This window comes from Patella vulgata, chromosome 1 (assembly GCF_932274485.2).
Source record: "Patella vulgata chromosome 1, xgPatVulg1.2, whole genome shotgun sequence".
Lineage (NCBI taxonomy): Eukaryota > Metazoa > Mollusca > Gastropoda > Patellidae > Patella > Patella vulgata.
In genome coordinates, this window is record NC_065879.2 from 17,621,435 (window position 1) to 17,645,970 (window position 24,536).

The 24,536-nt window shown below is 36.1% G+C and overlaps 1 protein-coding gene across 2 annotated transcripts in view; it reads right to left on the minus strand.

Moving 5' to 3' along the window:
• LOC126808896 (carboxyl-terminal PDZ ligand of neuronal nitric oxide synthase protein) overlaps positions 1–24,536 on the minus strand; it is a 124,865-nt gene that overhangs the window by 24,513 nt on the left and 75,816 nt on the right. For both annotated transcript variants that reach the window (XM_050533947.2, XM_050533948.2), the window contains 4 exons: positions 19,035–19,106; positions 12,362–12,454; positions 11,490–11,548; positions 686–794 (listed from right to left, as the gene is read on the minus strand). In XM_050533947.2, coding sequence (XP_050389904.1) covers positions 686–794; positions 11,490–11,548; positions 12,362–12,454; positions 19,035–19,106 — 333 coding nt within the window. The remainder of the gene's footprint in view (positions 1–685; positions 795–11,489; positions 11,549–12,361; positions 12,455–19,034; positions 19,107–24,536) is intronic.

Sequence of the window (24,536 nt, forward strand, 5' to 3'; positions counted from 1 at the left end):
ACAAACATTTCATATTTAATGCACAAGGGTGTGTAGGTGTGCCTGTGTGTGCCAAGGAACTTACAAATTTATCTTTTATGAATCGTGTGTTCAACACTTCAACATATTACCTAGCTTTCTTGAGATTAACAGTTATTCAATATGATTATATATACGCAAATCAAGAGATGAGAACAGTGATGGTATCAAAGTTGTGTGTCGTTAGCCCCCCTTCCCCACAAACAACAGTATAAAATATTCAATTCTTATTCTGTTTCAGCTTGTGTCTATGAAACGAGTAAATTTCAGCTTTTAATTAGTTGGGGTGATGTAGCTGATGAAATTGAATGTATGACACCCAGATTTTTAAAAATTTTCTTAAAGGCAGCCCCAGAGCCCCTCCTAACCACATATCCTGCGTCTGCCACTTGATACTTCACATATCACAGCCCATAATGTTGGAATAATAAAAATAAAATACAAGACATTTTCATTAATGTTTTACGCTTGTTTGATATTTTCAATACAAAACTCTGACCAATTTTTCCTCAATTCATAGAATAACTTGATTTTCAGTCCAGCATATCACTTGGATGGAATTATTTTCAATACTCTTTAGTCTTAACTCCAAATTTTCTATTTTTCAGGGACCCTGAAAATACAACAGTGTTGATATTGGCTATTTTATACGAAAGCTGACACTAACCTTTTTATAGGCCTTGAAGACATTACATTTAAATACATTACTAGGTCCATCTCTAGCTATATAACTCCATATCTTTAAATCCTGGGAATCGTGGGATACATAGAAAATCCTGAAATAAGTAAAAAAAAAAAAATGTTTTATTTGAAAAGTTTATAGAATAGAAAATAAGAGTTTAATGTCCACACTACTCCACACAGCACAACAAAGGTCATTTCGGGACTAACATATGGTACAATTTTATTTCATTAATTCGCTTGTGCTTACAGGTATTTAGGAGTGGGAGGAAATCGGAGGACCCAGACCAGCCCCCCCCCCCAAAAAAAAAAAAGTATGTAGGTCATTTTGAGACTAACAAATGCTAATTTTTATTTCTATGGTTATATGGGCATGACAATTTCAGTCAGCAGAAGTGTATTCACATATTAAAACCAGTTTGTACACATAATCTCCAAACTTTTTCTTATCTAGTTTTGAGATTTATGTATATCTTTAAAAGTTAATGTTCAAACAGACTTGAATATTTAGCAGGGGTATTTACAGTGTGAGGAAAACGTAGTATCTGCCCCCATGTCCTACGACCTACTCTTATATCAAATTCCAACTGTCAAGGGATCTTTTACGTGCACGCCAATGTGTACATGGGGCCTCGGTTTTTCATACCATCCAAATGACTGGACAGTCTGGTAGATCTGTGTAACTGATTGATCAAAAGCAGATTTTTAAGTTGAATAGAGTGGTATTTTAATTTATTCATTACGTTTCAGTTCTTGCAACCCTGATCGTATAAGTTATATCATTCTACACACAGAGATCCATCTACTTCATACTTCTAGAATAGACCTATGTCCTAAATGGCCACCATATCCAAAAATTAATATACTGTTTTGTAATGCGGTTCTACTCCGCTTCACATCTGTTATACACACAAAGACTAAATAAATAAACTTTTTCAATTTTATTAAATGGAAGTAGTACTTAACGAAATTCTTGAAGTATACTTAGTGTTTTCGGCTAAAATCGTTGATTTAGGACTTAATATGTCGGTCAACTAGATTGTCATTTCTTGAGAGGAGCTAACTGTAGACAGGCAGCCTAAGTTTAGTATGAAGTTATATAAGATATTGGCCACATCAGATTATATCATGAATGTTGATTTGTTCAAATGAAGTTATTCCCCCTTCTATACACACATGTAACAATTTAATTATAACTATGCTGGAAAATAACTATATCAAATGTTTTACTGAAAATGGCAACTTTTATTTTCGAGCTACGAATTTGGTTAGTTTTTCATTTAAAATATTTCGGCTACAAATCATAGAGTATGTTGTCTTTTCATGTTCAGATAGAGAGAGAGAGAGAGAGAGAGAGAGAGTTCAATGTCCACTCAACACAAATATATCATTTCAGGACTTGTCTTAACAATTCACTTTTGCTTGGGTTTTTAGCAGAGAGCATGGAGAAAACCCACAAGGTTGGACAGGCACCCCCAAACCTTGTCATGTACAAGCAGGGAATTAAAACCACGTCACTTGACTCAACAACAGACCTTATAAACTAAACCACATTAGACCATTCATCACATATATAAGTTTATCTTACTAGAGATGTGAGGGAATGAAAAGGGGTTTAGCATCTTACTAGAGATGTGAGGGAATGAAAAGGGGTTTAGCGTCTTACTATAGATGTTAGGAAATAAAAAGGGGTTTAATGTCTTACTATAGATGTAAGGAAATGAAAAGGGGTTTAGTGTCTTACTATAGACATGATGAAATGAAATGGGGTTTAGCGTCTTACTATAGATGTGAGGAAATGAAAAGGGTCATAATGTCTTACTATGACTTGTAACACATAGACAAGCCCCCCTACATTTTCTAGGGGTAGGCCCGAAGACAGGCTGCCTATGCCATCTGAAGCATGGGATAAAATCCATGTCTTGCACAGATAGGAGACCTTATGATCTACAGTGCATGCATAAGATCACACGACCACCCAAACTCCCAATATTTTCTAGAGTCCCCAAAGGCAGTTTTTCTAAGTGTGGGTTACTGGTGTTGGCTGAGCAAGTTCAAAGAGATTTTCCACTGTGGTTCCCCTTGTCAATGATGCAGGACACAGGGCTTGGCAAGGGATAATGTATAGTCATCGGTGTGCATGTAAAAGAACCCTTGGGAGATAGAATTTGATATAAGAGTAGACCATATTGACGTGCCTAGCCAAATTTCCCCTCATAGCACACCGTATGGCATATGCCAGCCTTCATTACCCGAGTGGGAGTAGTACAGTAGGACGCTAAACCCTATTTTAGTTCATTACATCTTAGAACACATGACTTGCACAGATCACATTCACATGAATTCCCCCCTCCCCCACCACACATGCTGATTTTCTAGAGGTAGTGTTGAATAGAAGCCAAAGATCCCATAACTTGAAGAGATCACACCACTACCCAAACCCCTTCGTCGTACCCCTACACACCCAAAATTTAAGAAGGAAGTGCCATAACCACTCAAAGACCACTTCGCAGATCCTGCATGCATTGATCACACCACCTTTCCTCCTCCCCACCTCAGAAGGTGCCTAAGCCCCTCGAAGGCCTCCTCACAGATCCCTTCACAGACCCTGCATGCATTATTACAACACCTACTCCCATCACAGAAGGTGTCTAAGCTGCCCAAAGATCTCTTCACACATCTTCTCACAAACCCTGCATGTATTGATCACACCACTCTTCCTACTCCCCACCACGGGAGATGCCTAAGCCACCCGAAGACCCCTCACAGACCCTCTCACAGACCTTGCATGCATTATCACACCAACCTTCCTCCTCCCATCACAGAAGGTGTCTAACCTGCCCAAAGATCCCTTCAGAGATCCCCTCACAAACCCTGCATGTATTGATCACACCAACCTTCCTACTCCCCACCACAGGAGGTGCCTAAGCCACTCTAAGACCACTTCACAGACCCTGCATGCATTGATCACAACACCCTTCCTACTCCCCACCACAATAGGTACCTAGCCACACAAAGACCCTCAAAGACCTCTCACAGACCCTGCATGCATTGATCACACCACCCTTCCTACTCCCCACCACAAGAGGTGCCTAAGCCACACAAAGACCCCTGAAAGACCTCTCACAGACCCTGCATACTACTGTTAAAGTTAATAACACAATCAATAAACTGAAATAAACAGCCTGTTACTTGATAATATAATATAACATTTTATTCCTGAACCTAACACAAGTCTAACTTCTATAACCATATTAGGAGTTGATAAAACCCAGTGCGACATGACGAATATTGGATATTTACCACGTATCAATGTCTTCGGTTACACTCACGAAAAAACTTCAACCATTGTAAACGCGAAAATTAAACGTAAAGATTATTGACTCGATTCGCTCTATACATGTGGTGAGATTCAACAAGCCTATTATACGATTTCATTACGCGATTATATTGTGTGGGATTTAATTAAGTTTTGAGTGCGGTGACAGATCGTTAGTTTTATCAAGCCAAGTGAAGAATCAACATAACCTATGGCTTTGATAAGTTCTTAAAAGGGTTGTACGACTTTAGCAAGTAATATTATATGAGTTTATTAAGTTTTAAAGTGCAAGTTATTTAGCTTTAATAAGTTTTAAAGGATTAAGTTATTTGGCTTTTTATAAGTTTTATGGTTACATTGTAGATTCTAATAAGTTTTTACACTCTTAAAAAACAATTTCATTGGCAAAATTCTAAATTTCATTGGGGAAATTCTAAATTTCAATAGGGAAATTGTAAATGTCATTAGGGAAACGCTAAATTTCATGGGTGGGGGGGGGACTCTATATTTGATAGTCTGTTATCTATGCAACGCATGAGATCAATCCCAAGCATGTACAAGATAAGTAGTAAGTCATCTGTTCAACCTCATCTGTTTTCTCACAGTAGTTTGGTTTCCTCAAACCTCTAGTAGGACATTAAACTCCATTTCATTTCCTCACATCTATAGTAAGACATTAAACCTCATTTCATTTCATCACATCTATAGTAAGACATTGAACCCCTTTTCATTTCCTCACATCTCTAGTAAGACGCTAAACCCCATTTCATTCCCTCACAATAATAGTAAGACACTAAACCTCATTTCATTTCCTCACATCTCTAGTAAGACGCTAAACCCCATTTCATTCCCTCACAATAGTAGTAAGACGCTAAACCTCATTTCATTTCCTCACATCTCTAGTAAGACGCTAAACCCCATTTCATTCCCTCACAATAGTAGTAAGACGCTAAACCCCATTTCATTCCCTCACAATAATAGTAAGATGCTAAACCCCATTTCATTTCCTCACATCTATAGTAAGACATTAAACCCCATTTCATTTCATCACATCCATAGCAAAACATAAAACTTCATTTCATTTCCAGCATAGAAATGGAAACATATATGTGTTAGTCTTTTTATCAAGAAAATAAACAACGTTTAGCCATCATGAACTTTTCTTATCATGGGTGTTTCACTTTCAGTATCTAAACGAAGGCAGGTAATCATTCAGGTATATTATTGACATGAACTTAAAAATACTGAGCAGGTGTACCTATGATTCACTACGTTTTTAAGGTAATCATAAATTTTAGCCTACCAGTATTCAGACTCTAATATACTAAAAACAAATTATCAAGACATATTTTTGTTGTAAGCTATTAATACCTAGGGTATTCGAGCGTATTTTTTCGTCTTATCGTTCACAGCGACGACAATCCTGATCGGCAAACGATTCTCCCGACCGATCACCCAAATCTAACATGTTAGATATTCTTGGCCGAATATTTTAAGCCAATTCGCCGGTATATCCACTTGTCTGCCCATGACCAGCATATATTGTCGAGCAACCATTTTCATAAGCCAATCAGAGACATCATTGATATTACATGATCTCAAAATGACTGAAGCGTGCAGTTTGACGAAAGAAGAAGAATTGGTGATTCTTTGGTCAGAAAGGCCTTGTCTCTTTAACGTCACGATTCAAGTGTTTAGGGAGCAAATGATTAGCAGCTATCACAGCAATCTCAAATTTTGTACAAGTCCAAGATTGATGTAATTTACTTGCAGAGTGACGTATGCTCTCAGGATGATCGCTATGTGTGCCTGTTCGTGATCGGCCATAAAAAATCCCTCATCTGTCCATAATTCAAAATCGAAACCCCGCCATTTGACTCAATGACAGGCCTAATGATACAACGTGTGCGTGCTAACCATTCGGCCATCCACCCCCCCTGATGTTATTATAGGAACCCATCCAATAATTAAGACACAATTAAAATCACTACACCAGTCGTGTAGGCTATGGTTTTGGGTGCATATTGTACTGAACAAAGAAAAACATATCCTACAAGACATTGCAGAAGTAGTAAGTCATGGCTGATTCACACATGACAAAATAATAATAACAAGCCAACAGTGAGGCTGATGTCCCCCGCCAAAATCCCCAAATAAATAAATAACATAATAATTAATCGCACATCTATTTTTTCAAAAGTATCAACCAATCAAACTGATTATAAACTATACACTAAGTTTCATCACTCTCTATCAGATAGAATCAAAGTTATCTTGCGCCAAAGCATCGACCAAGGAAATTGCTTATCTCTGCTTAGCTTTAGCTCAATATGTTAATCATTGAACTAAGTCAAGACGAACATCTACATCAAGTTTAAACATTCTACCTCAATTAGAAGAAGAGTTGTTATGTTCCAAAGTCTTGACCAATCAAAATGCTTATTGCTCCTAAAGCAGAAAATTCTCATCATTGAACTTAGTCAAGGTATTGATGTAATGAAACTATACAACAAGTTTCATCACTCTCACTTAATTAGAACTAAAGTTATCGTGTCCCAAAGCATCAACCAATCAAATTGCTTATCTATGCTTACCCTAAGCAGAAATTTCTCATCTTCACACTCCATCAAGGCATTGGCCTAATAAACACCTACACCAAGTTTGAACATTCTAGCTCAATTAGAAGGAGAGTTATTGTGTTCCAAAGTCTCGATCAATCAAATTGCTTATCGCTCTGCTTACTCTGAGCAGAAAAAGCTCATTATCGAACTTAGTCAAGGTATTGATGTAATTAAACTATACACCATGTTTCATCACTCTCGCGTAATTAGAACTAAAGTTATCGTGTCCCAAAGCATCAACCAATCAAATTGCTTATCTCTGCTTACCCTAAGCCGAAAATGCTCATCTTCGAACTCCATCAAGGCATTGACTTAATAAACACATACACCAAGTTTGAACATTCTAGGTCAATTAGAAGGAGAGTTATTGTGTCCCAAAAAGTGTGACAGACAGAAAGACGGACGGACAGACGGACAGACAGACAGACGGACGAACCCATTTTAATAGTTCCCTGCTTTCTTCAAAAGGCAGGGGACAAAAAAAATTAAATGTAAATCACTTACATTCATATTACATTAACATGTGCTTTTTCGAGCCATTTTCGTCTATTTTAAGGTTTAAAAGAATAGAGCAATATGCCCTGTAAGAGGAATTCAAATTTAAATTGTGAACATTTTTATAGTGTAGAGATAATCAATCTGTAACATAATGGTCATGGTGTAAATATACTGGATGACCAGATATAGGACTTCCTTTCCGAACACATCCTGGATTCAAATACAGTCCTGTCAGGTTTCTTATTTTCGGATACTATTAGAGTACTGATATTCAGAAGATAAGATATTCTCAAATTGTTGTAGTCTGTCATTATTCCAGTGAATTTAAATTTAAATTATGATTATTTCTATAATCACAGTATTAACCTATAATTCTATTATTATCTATATACACCCGACAACAGGATTATATTCATAACCAATTGATATGGGACTTGTGTCTGAATACATCCTGGATTAAAATACTCTTGTTCAGATACAGTCTTGTCAAGTTCGCTGCTTGGGGAATATGCATATGAATGCATTATTTTAGATTTTGATATAGAGCTGACAGTTCTCACTATAATAGTTTCAAAATAGATAATAAAACAGGAATATATTGGAAATTTCAATCAAATTATTTTATTCGAAGTTTGAGTCTTGATTTTCATTGCTACAATGGTAATAAACAAAGTCTTGATTATCCATTTTTTAATTCAATTTTTAAATAATAAATAATAATAATTTATATAAAATTTGAAGCCAAAATAAAGACCTGCAATAGTCACATTTAGCTCTTACGTAATACATCTTTAATTATTACACGACTAAACTCGATCAGTTCATAAACAGAGATCTGTTGACTTCTAACTTTATTATTTCATCAGACGTAACGCAATCCCACTGATCAATTCCAACACCTAGTTAGAAACTAGGTTCAACTAGGCATTCATAGAACGTCCTTCATTTAAACACAAATAATTCTTGACGTATTCAAAGTTATAAAGTCTTCCGATTATCGAACAGTTTCTCGCAGAGTTTATCATAAATTTGAGTCGAAAAGGAAAATGTTTACGCAATTTATCAAAGTGGCAAACGGGTTATTGAGACGCCATCAAATGTTTATCGAGCATCAAAATTCAATTTATTACGGATCTCCTTCAATTATGGCTGCATTTACTGAACTAGTGATCAACGTGCAGACAATTAGCGATAGTTGTAACGATGATGACTGGGTAAACTGTTGTATCAATACGGCTTGATGGTCAACAAACACTTGACGACTCGTTATAAATTATTATATCAACGTCTACGCTTGATGAGAAACCAGTCAGCTTCACTTGACTAGTTACACAAACAGGTTTTTATATCAACAAAATAAGGTGTAGTTTAGCGTTTTTATAAAGATAATGAATGTCACATTAAATCTGTTTTATATCGATTTTCATTTCCTTTAATAACCACTTTGAGGTTCAGTTCACAAAAAATTTAATTCCAACGAAATGACAAATAATTAAGGAAAGAACGAACAATAAAAGAGAAAGGTTTTGTTTGCATGTAGAGTCTTTTAGCAGTGGGAGGAAACTAGTGGACTCGTAGAAAATCTACATGGTTAGGCAGGTGAACCTACTCCATGCTTGACTCCATGACAGACCTTATGATCTTAAATGCATATGCTAGTCCTTTCAGCCACCAACTGCCCACATGAAATAAGGTTTAATGTCTTCCTGTTCAGCACACGAACCAGGCAGAGGTAGACTGGCATAAGCCATGCTGAGAAATTTTGCCCAGGCAGCAATGAAATTACTGTATTGTGTTCTTTCTTTCTCAGCCAATAGGCCCTGGAGTTCATGGTTAGTTAAAGGACAAAGTTGGCGTCAGTTGAGAATTGAAAAAAAAAAAAACAATTCACAGACTTTTTGTATTTTTCTCACATTCTCTTATCGTGTGATAGCCAATTCTTTTATGTATAGTTTGTTTTGAACAGATATCCCCTAACGGTCTCACATTACAACTTTTTGACATCAAAGGAATAATAAGTGAGCTGAAAAATGGACTGTGTATCTGTTATCGCTTTCAACTCCTGTTTTTCTTTTTTTTTGTCACTTCCTGATTCTTCACATCTTTGTTCCCGCTCAAAGAGAGTGAAGATTAAAATTATAGATAAGATAGGATGAAATATTTATTGCATCAAAATGTCCATTAAGGACAGCATGCATACATATACACTTAGATATAGTCATATACATTTAATAATACATACTACATATAGACAACACATACATGTACACACAAGTAATACATTCATACAAACAGTATAGTACATTTATATCTACTTGTATAGGGTTTCAGTTACATGTACGTAGTTGCCACCAAATTTGATTTAGATCAAAAGCCAAAAACAAATATAAAGCCACTGCCTTGGCAATCGATTTTGGTTGGTTAAAGAGATCAATAAAATTGTAGAAAATCTCAGTATTTAAGCAGCGTTTACACGATACAATCAATCCATACAACCGTCGCATCCGACCAACTGATCAGACAAATGGTCGGATGGACGGCTTATTGCATGGATAGGATCAGTTCTATTCTCATCCGACCAACTCATGCAATAGCCAATCAAAGTGCGTTATATTAGACAACGTCATATGCCGTATGATGTTATATCTGACTTGGCAACCAGAATTCCTGATTAAAGATGTCTTATTCTATCGCTTCGAGGTCTTTGATCTCCTCTAAAATGGATCTAAACCTATCCCGGACTGAATTTGAATATATAATAACTCTGTATGGGAAGCAAAGTCTTTGTGGAACCCGCGGCATCAAGACGGGGAAAAGAAGTGTCGTCTTACTGCCATTTTATTCAATTACTAAGAAGGAATAAATGTTGCCATACAACGAATAGAACCACTGTACGGTGTAAACAGTCGTCCAATATGTTGCATCCGACGGTTGTATGGATTGGTTGTATCGTGTAAACGTCGCTTTACTGAGAAGGCTGGGTATAAATGGGCTTTACGTATTTCTTTATACTTGCTACAGTCTAGCAAAAAATGTTGCTTGTTTTCGATCGAGTTTAAGTAGCAAAATTTGCATAAACGCTGATCAGCGGGAATTTTTTGTGGATCGGCCCCTCTCTATTTCTAAGTGATGCGTACTGAGTCTATAATTGTGGTCATAGCTTTCTTATGATCTCTAATTTTAACCAAATATAAATAGCCTGGAGAGTTCATAACAGTAGGTTTAGAAATGAAATCTGTATGTAATTTGCTAATTTGCTCTCTATTTCTAAGTGATGCATACTGAGTTTAAGTGTGGTCATATCTTTCTTATGATCTCTACTTTTAACCAAATATAAATAGTCTGGAGAGTACGTAACAGTAGGTTTAGAAATGAAATATGTACGTATTTTGCTGTTATTCGAGTTAGAGGATATGTGGTAGAAGGAGTTAAATTTCTTTATATTCTCTTTATTTAGCAAATGTACATGATTTATTTCGAGTTTCGATATTAAATTATTGATTGCAACTGACCAAGACAATTTTTAGAGGATATATTTATCTTCAATATAGGCTGCTGATAGAAGAGGAAATATTTGTTTCACCCTGGCATCGTTCAGCCTTTTATGATACATAAGCATGCGAGTATAAGTGTTTAGCATTAGTGGGAAGATTCCTAGTTCCACAATACATGCAAGGTTGGTTGACTTAAGTGGTTGATTCAAAATGGATTTGCAATAACATGTATATATAATATTAGCTGAAACCAACATTGTCCTTTAACCAGCATCTTACTCACTGAGCTAAATGTTATGAACCGACATATGGTGAAATCTGAGAGGGAAATTGTAACTTTTCACCTACCTATAGATGGCATGGGTCGTAATTAATAATCTACTCACCTACCTATAGATTGTTTGGGTCACAATTCATTATCTACTTGTAAATTTCCACCTACGTATAGATTGCGTGGGTCACAATTCATTATCTACTTGTAAATTTCCACCTACGTATAGATTGCGTGGGTCACAATTCATTATCTACTTGGAAATTTCCACCTATGTATAAGTTGCGTGGGTCACAATTCATTATCTACTTGTAAATTTCCACCTATGTATAGATTGCGTGGGTCACAATTCATTATCTACTTGTAAATTTCCACCTACGTATAGATTGCGTGGGTCACAATTCATTATCTACTTGTAAATTTCCACCTACGTATAGATTGCGTGGGTCACAATTCATTATCTACTTGTAAATTTCCACCTATGTATAGATAGCGTGGGTCACAATTCATTATCTACTTGTAAATTTCCACCTACGTATAGATTGCGTGGGTCACAATTCATTATCTACTTGTAAATTTCAACTTACCTATAGATTGCGTGGGTCATAATTAATAATCTACTCTCATCAAACGATGTCCAATTTTTCTACAAAAATAAAAAAATAATGTAATGTTTACCCCTTACTACTCAGCTCTTGAAAGAAAGCGAGGGTTGGATAGCCGAATGGTTAGCATGTGCGTGCTGTTTCGATTCCCTGGTTATATGTGACAAGGAGAAGGGTCGCCTGTCCAACCTTGTGGGTTTTCTCCGGATATCTCTGGTTTCCTCCCACTGCTAAAGACCCTAACGTGCCATCGAATTATTGAAATAAAATTGAACCATGTGTTAGTCCGCAATGACCTAGTTTGTGTTGAGTGAACGTTAAACCCCATCTCACTCTCTCTCTCTCTCTCTCTCCTTAAAGAATATTAGAGAAAAGTTGAGGGAGATCTAAGGAAGAGTAGTGTTTGTGCACTGGGGATGTTTAGGGATATACCCTTAAACCCCGCCCGAGATTTATGAATACGAGTAGCTCTTCATATGATTGTACTTGAGCAATTAAGTACGATCTTAGGAGCCCTTGTTCCAGGTGGTTTTGGGGCATTTCAAGGGCTAAAGGATTTAAATCCAAACCCAATATTTTCTGTTCAGAGGCAGATCAAGGATCTGATCTGATGGGCAATAATAGGTCATGCCAGAAAATCACGATGAACTTTCTCTGTAAACACAGGGTTTGAACATGGGACCTCTTGGTTAGTGATTCAAGGTCTTACGTATTAGGCTCCAGGGACATGTCAGATCAGCCTTCAAATGATATAAATTTTAACATTGCCACCTGGGATTAGATTGATTGCCATGTCACTCTATACAATTCAGTTCAATTGGGACCATCTTATCAGGTTTATTAAAGTTTCTTACTTTCTTTTTCTTACGGATTTGAACTTTGACCCCATCTGTGGAGACTGTCAAGGTCACCTTCTTCTTTTTAATGGCCTTGGCTTTAAATTCATACTGAAAAAGAAACATCATCTGTTAATATATTTGAGAATTTGAAGCAGTAGTGTCATGAAAGGGAAAGGTGGAGAGGCATGGAAGGGGAGAGTGGGAGGAGAGTGGTGGAGGTGAGTGGTGGAGAAGGAGAAAGTTGGAGGAGAAATAAGAAAGGTAAAGGAAGAGAGAGGGAAGAGATAGGTAAAGGAATAGAAAGGAGGAGTTGAGAGGTGAAGGAGGGAGGTGAAAGAGGAGAGGGGTGGTGAAGAAGGGGGTAGTGAAGGAGGTGAAGTGAAGGGGATACATGTAGTGGGGGGAAAGAGTGGAAGGTGAGTGGTGGAGAAGAGGAATGGAGGTGAGTGGTGGAGAAGGACAGAGTGAGAGAAGAAGAGTTAAAGGAGGAGAGAGGTAAAGGAATAGAAATGCAGAGGTGAGAGGAGAAGGTGGGGGTGAAAGAGGAGAGGGGTGGTGAAGGAGGAGAAGGGTGATGAAGGAGGTGAGGGGTGAAGATGGGAGTCTAGAGAGGAGAGGGGTGGTGAAGGAAATGAGAGGTGAAGAAGAAGGGAGGTTGAGGAGCTGAGAGGTGAAGGAGAGTGGTGGTGAAGAAGGAGAGGGGTGGTGAAGAGATGATAGGTGAAGAAGTAGAAGGGTGTTAAAGAAGGTGAGAGGTGAAGGAGAGAGGTGGAGAAGGAGGTGAAGGAGAAGTGGGATGGAGGAGGAGAAAGGTAATGAAAGCAAGAAGTGAAAGATAGGCAGTGGTGGAGGTGATAAAGGAGGGGAGTGGTAAACAAGGAGGAACTGGGTGATGGTGGGAGGAGGATAGTGATGAAGGAGAGAGGTGCAGAGGTAAAGAAAAGAAGTCATGAAGGAGTAGAGGTGTTGTGGAGGTGAATGATAAAGGAGGGGGAGAGGTAAACAAAGAAGAGCTGGGTGATGGAGTGATGAAGGAGAGAGGTGCAGAGTTAAAGATGCAGGAGGAATGGAGGAGGGAGGTGGAGGAAAAGAGGAGTAACGAAGGAGGAGATGCGTGGTGGAGGTGACTGATGAAGGAGGGGAGAGGTAACAAAGGGAAAGGTGGAGGGGAGAGGAGATAAAAGATAGAGTAGAAGATAAATGAAGGTGAGAAGTGAAAAAGGAGAGAGTGGGTAGAAGATTAGAAGACAGAGATAAAGAAAAAGGATGAGGGTTGTATTATCTTATTGACATGCATATCAACATATTAAGTTGATAAAAGGTATCAATTTTAGGGCTCAGACAAAATGTTCCAGAATCCTAATACATGGCATCATCTAATTGAAGAACTCTTATTTTTACAAGTTTTACTAGATATATCTTACATTAGCACATAACCTATATGTGATAAAAACCTTTTAAATTATTGTTCTCAAAAAGAAAAACCGAAACACATTAGAAAAGTAAGAAAAACAAGCTTAAGACATCTAATTGGCCAATTCAACAATCAGACAAGCTATTAGCTGATGGGCCGCAGGAACACAATTTAATTGTCGGTTTCATTTAAAGAAAAATATCGTAATTTGGTTTCAGGCTAGATGAAGGCAAATGAAATTATCCAGAGTTTTAAAACCAGAGAATTAGAGAAAGTGGTTACTTAATAATTTATAACAAAAATACAATCTACCATTTCATTTTGATTTAAAACAGACCACTAACCTGTCACCAAAGACATTACTTCAAATTCAACTATCAAAATAAACAATTTCCGTCCATTAAATGTTGGGAAAATTGTTAAATTTTGGAGAAAGTAACCAAGAAAATTTGCATCTGTTTCAGATAAAACATGTATTTTTTGTGTTTTGGAGCATTTTTTTGCAAATGAAAGGGTTGAAAATTTGAAAGGGTTGATTATGTATGTATGTAATGGCTTGCTTCAATATCCTAAACATGCTAAGGCCTATTGACAATTAATACATCGACTCATGACCCGAAAAATATGGTAATTTTGGAGGAATACCGTACAGGAATTAAACATGAAAAATAACGAGGTGCACCTATCTTTTATTACGTATGAATTTGAATATTTTGTTGATACATGATTCTTAATGAATAATGATAAGAGTTATGCCCCTTTACTTTCGGGGAAAAATGTCTGACAAGAAAAATTTTGAAATCCCATCACTGAATACATGTATTGTGTAACTCCTGCCTTTGTGTCCCAGGTTGCCAAATATTTTATAGAAAAGAATTAATATCGACTTTGAAATCAGTCTTTGCCATGTTTTATCATGCTGCATAAAAATAGTAAAATTAAGACAGCAAGGATATACATCGCCTATATGACTAGTTCCCCCCCCCCCCACACCACACCCCACTCCACCACTCCCGACTTTAAAAATGAGTTGTGAAATATATCAGTTTAACATCATCTATGTCTATTAGTTCTTCCTGAATTTTAAGATGAACTGTGAAATATATTGGTGTTACATGATCTGCCAGTTCTTCTTGACTTTTAGAATGAACTGCGAAACATATCAGTTTTTAATCATCTATATAACAACTTCTGCCTGACTTTTAAAACTGGTTGTGCCATATATAGATGTTACATCGTCTACCAATTCCCCCTAACTTTTAAAACAAACTGTTAAATAAATTGTCTAATGGTTCCCTGACTTTTACAACGGGCTGTTAAATATATTAGTTTTACATAAAGGCAGTAAATCAGAACATGATTGTACATCGTCTTCTGATATTAAACTATTTTAATACGTTTGATATAAAAACTACAGGTATACAAAATGGCCTTTTCATCCATTAAACCACACGTCTGCAACTCGCTGTCTGCTGGCAAGCCGAGTCAATCTCGATCTGTTCAATCAATCTCACGCTACAACATTTTATACCGAGATAAAAGTTTCTATAGTTTCCACATAAAACATCTTCTATACAAGATACAAGACACAACAGATCTTTTAATGATCGAATTAAGTGTCTGGTAAAAAAATTCCAGAATATCAAATTCATTATTCTGATAAACTATTTTACCAATTAAAAGTTTATTTTGATAAAATTCCTTTCAAATGGAGCGTCAAATTCATTATTCTATCAACTTATGTTGATTATTAAGAAAAAATTCTTGCCAAACTGAGTTTTAAAATAAAATTTAATGACTATTGTCAAACCGAGCATTAAAGATGTATTATGTAAGATTTAGATAAAGAGCTGACAATTCTTGCTATAATATTTCAAAAATTGATAATGAAAAACAAATATGTTGAAAATTTAATTGAAGTTACTTTGTTCGGTGCGATGTTATGATTGTTTGAAGTATTGATTAAACATACATTATGCAAGAGCTAAATCCGATTATTGCAAGTCTTTATTTACGCTTCAGACGTCATAGAAATTATAAATTAGATCAAGCACAAAATCAACTCTGTAGACCCACGGATGGCTTGGATTCAGCTCGGATTTAAACGGGATTTCGTTGACTAATTTAATTTTAAATGGTAGGTGGAGTTAACACCTGTCAATCAAACAATCGGCCATACTAAGAATCGGTGAAGATGGAATTCAATCCCATTTCTAGTCAAAAATTACACTGGTGATAACTTAGCTACGTTCTCGTTGATATATACTGATGTGTTTGTTTTTAGCTACGATTGGATGCCTTTAGTTCCAAGTGGCAAACTCAATTTCTTTATTAATGCATGTAACATCTTTAAAATAGATAAGTTTATGATATTATGATTAATTAAACTTACAGAAGCCAATGTAGTGGTACAACTGTCGCCTAACTCCAAATATTCACGTTTAAATTAATGAAGCGTTGTTTTTGTCTGACATTTCACTGCCATCGAAATCCATTCATAGTTACTGTGCTTTCGATTGTCCTTTTGATTGGCTGTTATAAAAGCCTTATATTTAGCCCTGCCTTCATGATGACAGCGTATCGTTTAAAAAGATGGCGGTCTTAGTAACGGCTTAACGCCTCGATTTTAAAAATGACGATTTGTACCCGTTTCAGGTAGGATTATATGCTTAATTGTAGTTGGGTGTTGTAGAAATATTATAAATAACAATAATCAATCGTTGTTTTGATTAAAACTATTGTCAATTTTGTTTAAAAATGACGGGTGTGAATCGCTCCGGCAGCTGCAACGTTATAGGTCATGGCCTCAGTTCTTAACTCGAAACACGGAGGGTTGAGAGATTAAGGTTTGTTATCTAGTGATAACTATGTTCAGAATAAAGTAATTTGACTGAAATTTTCAATATATTCTTCTTTCATCATCTATTTTTGAACTGTTATAGCAAGAATGGCTAACTCCTTATAAAAATCTCCCATAATGTATCTTTAAATGTAGCATATATAGATGATTATCTATTTTATAGTTATACTATTAAATGGTTCCAGTAGTCTAACCTGCTTAAAATCAGAGCCATCTGATAACCAGAGAGTTGATTATAGGCTTGTCATGATAATAAATAATAATAATATTCTTTAGGAATACCGGTAGGTCTAATGCGACTTTTATAATACAATTAAATATTTGGGTAAAAATAATGTAGCAGAGTATTTATGGCATTATTTCCAGGGCCTTACATAAAATATATTTAGCATCTACTACAACTTATACATTGCTGTAAGTATTTTCGGCATAATACCCTTTATCACGCCAAAACACATTCTACAGCAGACATGCTTGTGTGACAACTTTCATATTCTACTGAGTGATATCTTCAGTGGAGATATCACTTTACATTATATTTATCTATTTGTGCATGTAAGAAAGGGTTGGGTGATATAAAGGGTTTATATAAAAAAAATATTAAAAAAGATTTGTAGGAGATTCTCTATGTAACTTATATAACTGACTAACATAATCTGTGAATGACATTTAGCGATTGAACATAATATACAACACAGTTATCAAGATAACAATCATTATATACACACGTTTCAACAAGAATACAAATTTACAGGATTGACTAACTGTTTTATATTATTAGGATAAACCAACTTGTACAACTGCAGAAGGCTTAAAAAGATCGAAAGGAAATCATAATTTAATTGGGTTCTCACAAACCATAAACTATTTCCTATCTATGCCAAAGTCTTACAAAGATTCAAGTTAAACTGAAGCCTTAACAAATATATCTACTGGCTATTATCAACAAATTCAAAGGATGTTAGACTTTAAAGTAGGCTGTAACAAACCATCTGTGTAGACCATAAATTATTTTGTATCCATGACAATCTCTAACAAAGATTAAAATTAAAAGTTATTTTTAAAGTAGACATTTAGATATTCCTCGATATAAAATTAAAATAAAGATATAAAATACATATCAACGCCCACACAGCAGCTATAATTTCAAACAAAATTCTATTTTCACGTGAATCAAAGATGGAATGATATCTAAATATATTCCAAAATATTCAGTCCTATATAGTGTACGAAGGGAGTTTGGGTGGCTGAATGGTTAAACGCATGCACGTTTGATCACAAAGTATGTCATTGAGTCAAGTGATGTGGTGTCGTAATAAGGTGTAAGGTCGTCTCTTAAACCTCGTGGGTTTTCTCCGACTGCTAAAGACCCCTATGCGCAAATTATTGAAATAAAATTGAACCATGTTAGTCCCGAAATAACCTACTTTACGTTGAGTGGATGTTAAACCCCATTTCTCTCTCTCTCTCTTCACCTTGTGTACAAAAAATGTTGGGTAATGTTGTCATAATAGTTTAGACATGTTACAGATGTCTGCAGTAATATTTAGCATAGAAAAAATAAATCTAATCTCTCAGCAGACAGCAGACACGGTTTCATGTTTAATGAAGGTAATTAAGTTCACGTTTGATTTAAAACTTGCAGACACGGGCAGGTAGTATTACCTACTTCATGTGACCGATTGTCTATTAAAGTACAGACCATTCCCTGCTGTATATTTAAAATAAAATGTGAAAATGTATTTATATTATGACTGAGATTACATAGGAAATGAAATGAAAAGCATAGACATACGCCCACTCAGCACGGATGTCTCGACAGAAGCTTATCTCACAGGAAAACTTGGATGTTGACCGATTTCATAAGGAACTCATCCTTCAAGATAACCTGATCTCTATTGAGGGTTTTCGGGGTGTGAGAGAGAGAGAGAGCTAGAGAGAGAGAGAGAGACTAACACATAGTTCGATTTTATTTCTATAATTCACTTGCACGTAGGGGTCTTTAGTGGTGGAAGGAAACCGGAGGACCTGGAGAAAATCCGCGAGGTTGGACAGGTAACCCTACTCCTTGTCATGTACAACCGGGGAATCGAAACCCCATCAGTTGACTGAATGACAGACCTTATGATACTGTGCGCATGTGCTTACCATTCATCCATCCACCCGCCTTCGGAATAATGAGAGTAACACCGGAATGGAAGGTCGTAGAACACTGAATATTGATGGTGTACGTCCTCTCTTGACCACAATGCTTCACACTCATTTTGAGAAATATCCGTCAAGAATTTGTTGTCTCTATCTCATTCACAAGACAATTGTTGACAGATCGATGGACAGGGTGTGAACTATATACATGCATGCCAAAATTATTTTTATTTGGGATAAACAGGATGAAGGAACTGAGATCAACTTACACGAATTCTACGCATCGCCGCCACGATCTCCACTCTACTACTGGGTCGTGGGACATCTAAGGTACCAATATACTGAAAATAGACAGAAAATCAAGATAAATATCAGGCAGTTTTTTTTATAGCTTTGGAATCAATGGGAGGACGAGGAAGGAAATTCATCGTCTGCCTCCCCTTCATTAATGAGCAAGAGAAACCCTTATATATTATACAGTGTGACTTCACTATAACACTGGTGTTGGTGTCCACTGACTACACCCATTTTATAAAGAGAACCTTATATATTATACACTGTGACTTCACTATAACACTAATGTTGGTGTCCACTGACTACACCCATTTTATAGAGAGAACCTTATATATTATACACTGTGACTTCACTATAACACCGATGTTGGTGTCTACTGACTACACCCATTTTATAGAGAGAACCTTATATTAAACACTAGAACTTGATGATGGTGTCCATTGATTACACCAGTTTTACACAAAGTGCATATTTTTTCTTTCTCCTATGTTTGTATCTTTATTGTACAATGGTTGTCATTCTTTGCTTGATAAAATATACTACCATATAACTGTGTCATGTGTTACTATCGTATAACTGTACGTGTCATGTGTTACTATCATATAAATGTGCCTGTCATGTGTTACAATCATATAATTGTGTTAAAAAATACTATCATATAACTGTGGTATTTGTTACTATTATATAATTGTGTCATGTGTTACTATCATATAATTGTGCCATGTGTTACTATCATATAACTGTAAGTGTCATATGTTACTATCATATAATTGTGCCATGTGTTACTATCATATAACGGTGTCATGTGTTAAGATATGTTATCATGTTTCTGTGTAACAATGCCTTATAGACTATATGATTATGTAACAATGTCTTATAGATACAACTACTGTGTCTTATATATACAAATGAAATGAAATGAAATGAAATGGAGTTTAATGTCCTACTGTTCTGCTCCTAACCTGGGCTAATGAAGATGGGCATACGCCCTACAGTGTGCTATGAGGGAAATTTTGCCCGGACAGCGGCACTACGGCCTACTCTTATATCGAATTCCAACTGCCAAGGGATCTTTTACGTGCACGCCAATGTGTACACGGGACCTCGGTTTTTCGTCCCATCCGAACGACTAGACAGCTTTCCTTGTCAGCCCCTCGATCCTGCATCACTGACAAGGGAGAACCACGCCGGAAAATCTGGATGAACTTTCTCGGCCAATGCAGGGATCGAACACCCGACCTCCAGGCTAGCGAGCTAGCGTCTTACCCACTTAGCCACGTGATCCCCCTTATAGATACAACTACTGTGTCTTATAGATATAACTATCATATAACTGTCAAATAAGATATAACTATCACATAACTTTGTATAACGTGTAACCATCTCTTACCGATATAACAAGAGTGCCAAACATACATGATATGATCAGATAGTTTAATCACAAACTAACATCATTGGTACTTAACCTAATTAGAGGGACATGTACACGATTCCTGGAGTTCTAGAACCATCGTTAACGATTCCTGGAGATCTAGAACCATTGTTAATGACTTGACTATTTAATTACATCTAACGGCCAGTATTATTAAATTAACAAATACTCGTAACCCACTGACACTGACAATTTCTACATCAAGTCCAACATTAAATGACACCATATATCTCATAAGTACTATAAAATAGAAACCAATCAGTCTTTTAAAGATACATTAAGTAAGAGCTAATCTTTCTTCTGGCTTCAAATGTTATGTAAACTATTATTTAGATGTATGACAAACCACAAGATTTAAAAATTTAAAGAAAAAATGGATAATCAAGGCTTAATCTTGGTTGTCAAGTACCATTGCTACAATAATAAACGATCTACGCTACATCTTTAAAGTGTGGGATGGCTGAGATATTCAATGGGAGAGAGAATGAGAAATGGGGTTTAACGTCCACTCGACACAAACTAGGTCATTTCGGGAATAACATATGGTTTAATTTTATTTCAATAATTCGCTTGCGGATATTCAATGGATTAGAACATTTAATTGGTTAACGTTAAAATGGACGTCAATCAATGATTGAACTGACAATCAAGACTTTGTTTTATTATCATGGCAATGGTACTTGACATTGTCAAAACTTCAAACACTCATAACTTCACTCAGAATAAAGTAATTTGATTGAAATTTTCATTACCGGAATATTCATGTTTCATCATTTTGAACTATTAAAGCAAAAACCAGCAACTCATTATCATACACAAGGCTTGCACACAACAACGATTATTTGTTGCCCACATTCTGACGAATCAGTCAGACAGGAAATTTAAATCACACCATGCAAATCCATTAAATGACTTATTTGAAATTCAAAGATTTTACGACACCTTTATTCCTCTTTAATGTCATTACAAAGATGCTTTTTTTAACTAATCAATTTTTGTTTCTTAAAATAATATCAAAATTCAGAATAAAATTCAAATTCATGGTAAATTTGGCGATGCAGGTTCTTGAGAAAAAATACTTCTCGACTTAACGACCGCCTATAAAGATAACTTATGATCTCGTGATAATCTCTAAAAGTTTTTTTTTGTCCAATTTTTTCTACAGCAAATGGAAATGAATGTAAAATCATGAGTATATTTATGCCATGAAGCACAACGGAGCATGGAGATAAATCAATTTGTAAGTTAATTTTGTAAAATTGCCACGAAAAGGCTAAAAAAAAAAAAAATGTGTTTGAAAACGAATAATAATAATTTTTTGATTCAGAGAGTTAGTGTTGTGGAAATTGTTTTTTTTTTTTTCAATTGCGGTTGAAATTGTAATTTTTGCTGCAGAGCAGTGATTAAGACTTTCTAATGGAGAGGAATAAATCAAAAAAATCGTGTTGTCAGATTCTAAACTAAAATCAATTCAAATGTTATTTCGTTTACATGAAAATTCCATCCAATTTTAAACGATTGGTTCTTAATCTGGCTTCTGACAAATACTCCCTGAATAATCGAGATTCTTCAACACCAAAATCCATTAGTCTCAGAGTGATTTCTACAGCTAGCTCGCAGCAGACACCCTTTTTAAAACTCAGATTTTTGATAGATGGAAAGTCATCCAATCTGACTGATTGTCCACAAAAAGGAGTTGTGAAACCAATAACTCAATAATTGTGTACTTTTTAAAGCTTAGTCTAGTTTAAACATTACACAGACGAAAACCAAATCTGATTGAAATGAAATGAAATGGTGAACATCCTACTGTTCTGCTCCGACTGGGATAACGAAGACGGGCAAACGCCATACTGTTGTGTGCTATGAGGGAAATTTTGCTCAGATAGCAGCAATACGGCTTATTGAATTCCAACTGCCAAGGCACTTAGTTTTTCATCCCAACCAAACAACTAGACACTGGATAATGAAGCTTTAGAGCTATACACAGCCAGCTCTTTATCTAATCTTGCATAATGTATCTCTAAGTAGGCATGCTGAGTTATGTTTCAAGAAGAAAACCACAATGGAAATATGGAAAGAGCCTTATTTCAACATCTCGCTTATTAACTTCATTTCACGCAAGAGAATTAAACGAAATGAAATGCTGGTATATTTTGGATTAGTGATTTTGATGCCAGGTTTTACTGGTCATTGACAGGGGTGTATGTGTAGCTTCTAGCATTTTGAGAAACAGATATTGTAGATTGTTATCAGAAAATTACATCACTGTAACAATATTGATAATCATGTAATTAATTTCCAAGTAGATTCTCTATCCTGACAGAAAACAGAAATGCATTGAACTTCATCTGGCAGTCAATGTGGATAGAACCCATTTAACCCTTTGGCACTTGATACATGTAAATATTGACTACCCCAAGTGATATATTATACCAGTATATCCCTCAACTGTCTGAAACTGCTGTTCCTTTGACCGCCTCAAACTATCACAGAACCATGTACTATATATAGTTCTTGCAGCGACAATAGCAGTTATGGGCGGTCTAAGGAGCCCTATTTAGGATGGTTTGGGGTGGTCTCAGGGTGGTTTGGGCTTGTCCAACGATCCCCAGTTAGTGTTATTTGTGGCTGTCTAAGGAGCCGACCCAAAGACAGCCCCCCACCCCCACATCTCTCAAGTAAAGTCCCCCAAATTAAAAAGCTCAGTATATTACACATTATGCGTCCCTATCTGAAATTCCATTATGTCATCATTCTTCCACTCCGCTGTGATCTTATACTATCTCATCACTATCATATAATATTCATGGTTATAGTGACCCCCACCCCCACCACTTACTAGTACCACTAGTGCATGCTGTAGGACTAGTGAATTGGCTCTCTTTCACGCACAAGAATTTGCTCCCAGCAATGATCGCAAATGCCAGAAAATTGACTTAAATTTTCTAGGTGGGCAAATCCTCTCCCCCATCCACCCTCTTCTTGTTGCTCTTGCATACAGTGCTCCATGGAAGCCCCTCTGTCACCTCTATCACAAAAATCCGGGCTATGGCACTTGCTTCTCCAGTCCTTATGTTTTGCCATATCTAATTGATGGGCCTGTATTTGATCCTATGAATCTAAGTCATGAGATTATCAGCATAGATTTTTTGATTTTATTTTCTTAATTAATATTAAAAAATCAATCCGAGTACATTTTAAAGTGGATTAAGCCGTAGGCAAGTACTTTTGTTTTTTAAATTAAGCTTTTTCCTAAAAAAATAACAAGAAACATTTTAACAAATGTTCGCAATCAGATAACCAAATTGGTATGGCCTTACATAGAATTTGCTGAAATCAATAAACTAGGACATAAGCGTTTTATACACATCAATTGATGTTTCTGAAGGAGCAAAGAAAATTGTGAATGAGTTGAAATTGTTTTTTTTTTATATATTTGTAACAATTAACGATTATTTCTGTTATAACATGTAGCAGGTGGTTGGGTTTCTTCCTCCTAGTAAATATTCTTCTTTATTATTTAATATAGTGCACCTCTCACTTTCTTGTAACAATGTTATAGGTTAGAAGCGCTACATGGGCTGATACAAACCCTCAGGATGTTTCAAGGCTGACATGGAAAGTACATGTACGCCTATTAACAGGATGTAGCAAAAAAAAAAAACCCCGCAAGGTTGATCCTTGTGAACATAAATGAAATGGGGTTTAACGACTTACAGTTCTGTATCGACTGGGTTAATGAAGGCATAAGCATGAGGATATTACTAAGACCCTTAATTGATAGCTGCGTCTTTCTTCGAATGGAAACTGCCAAGATGTGCAAGCCAACATGTATGAGACCTTGGTTTTTCATTATTAAACATACATTATGCAAGAGCTAAATCTGTCTATTGCAGGTCTTTCTTTAGGCCTGAAATGTTATCTAAATTATTAATTAGACATTAAATTAACCTATCCAGACCAAAATCAACTCTAGATGGCATCGCTAGCCTGCGATCTTGAGTGGATTATGAGCCGATTTACTGCATAACTTTCCTTAACT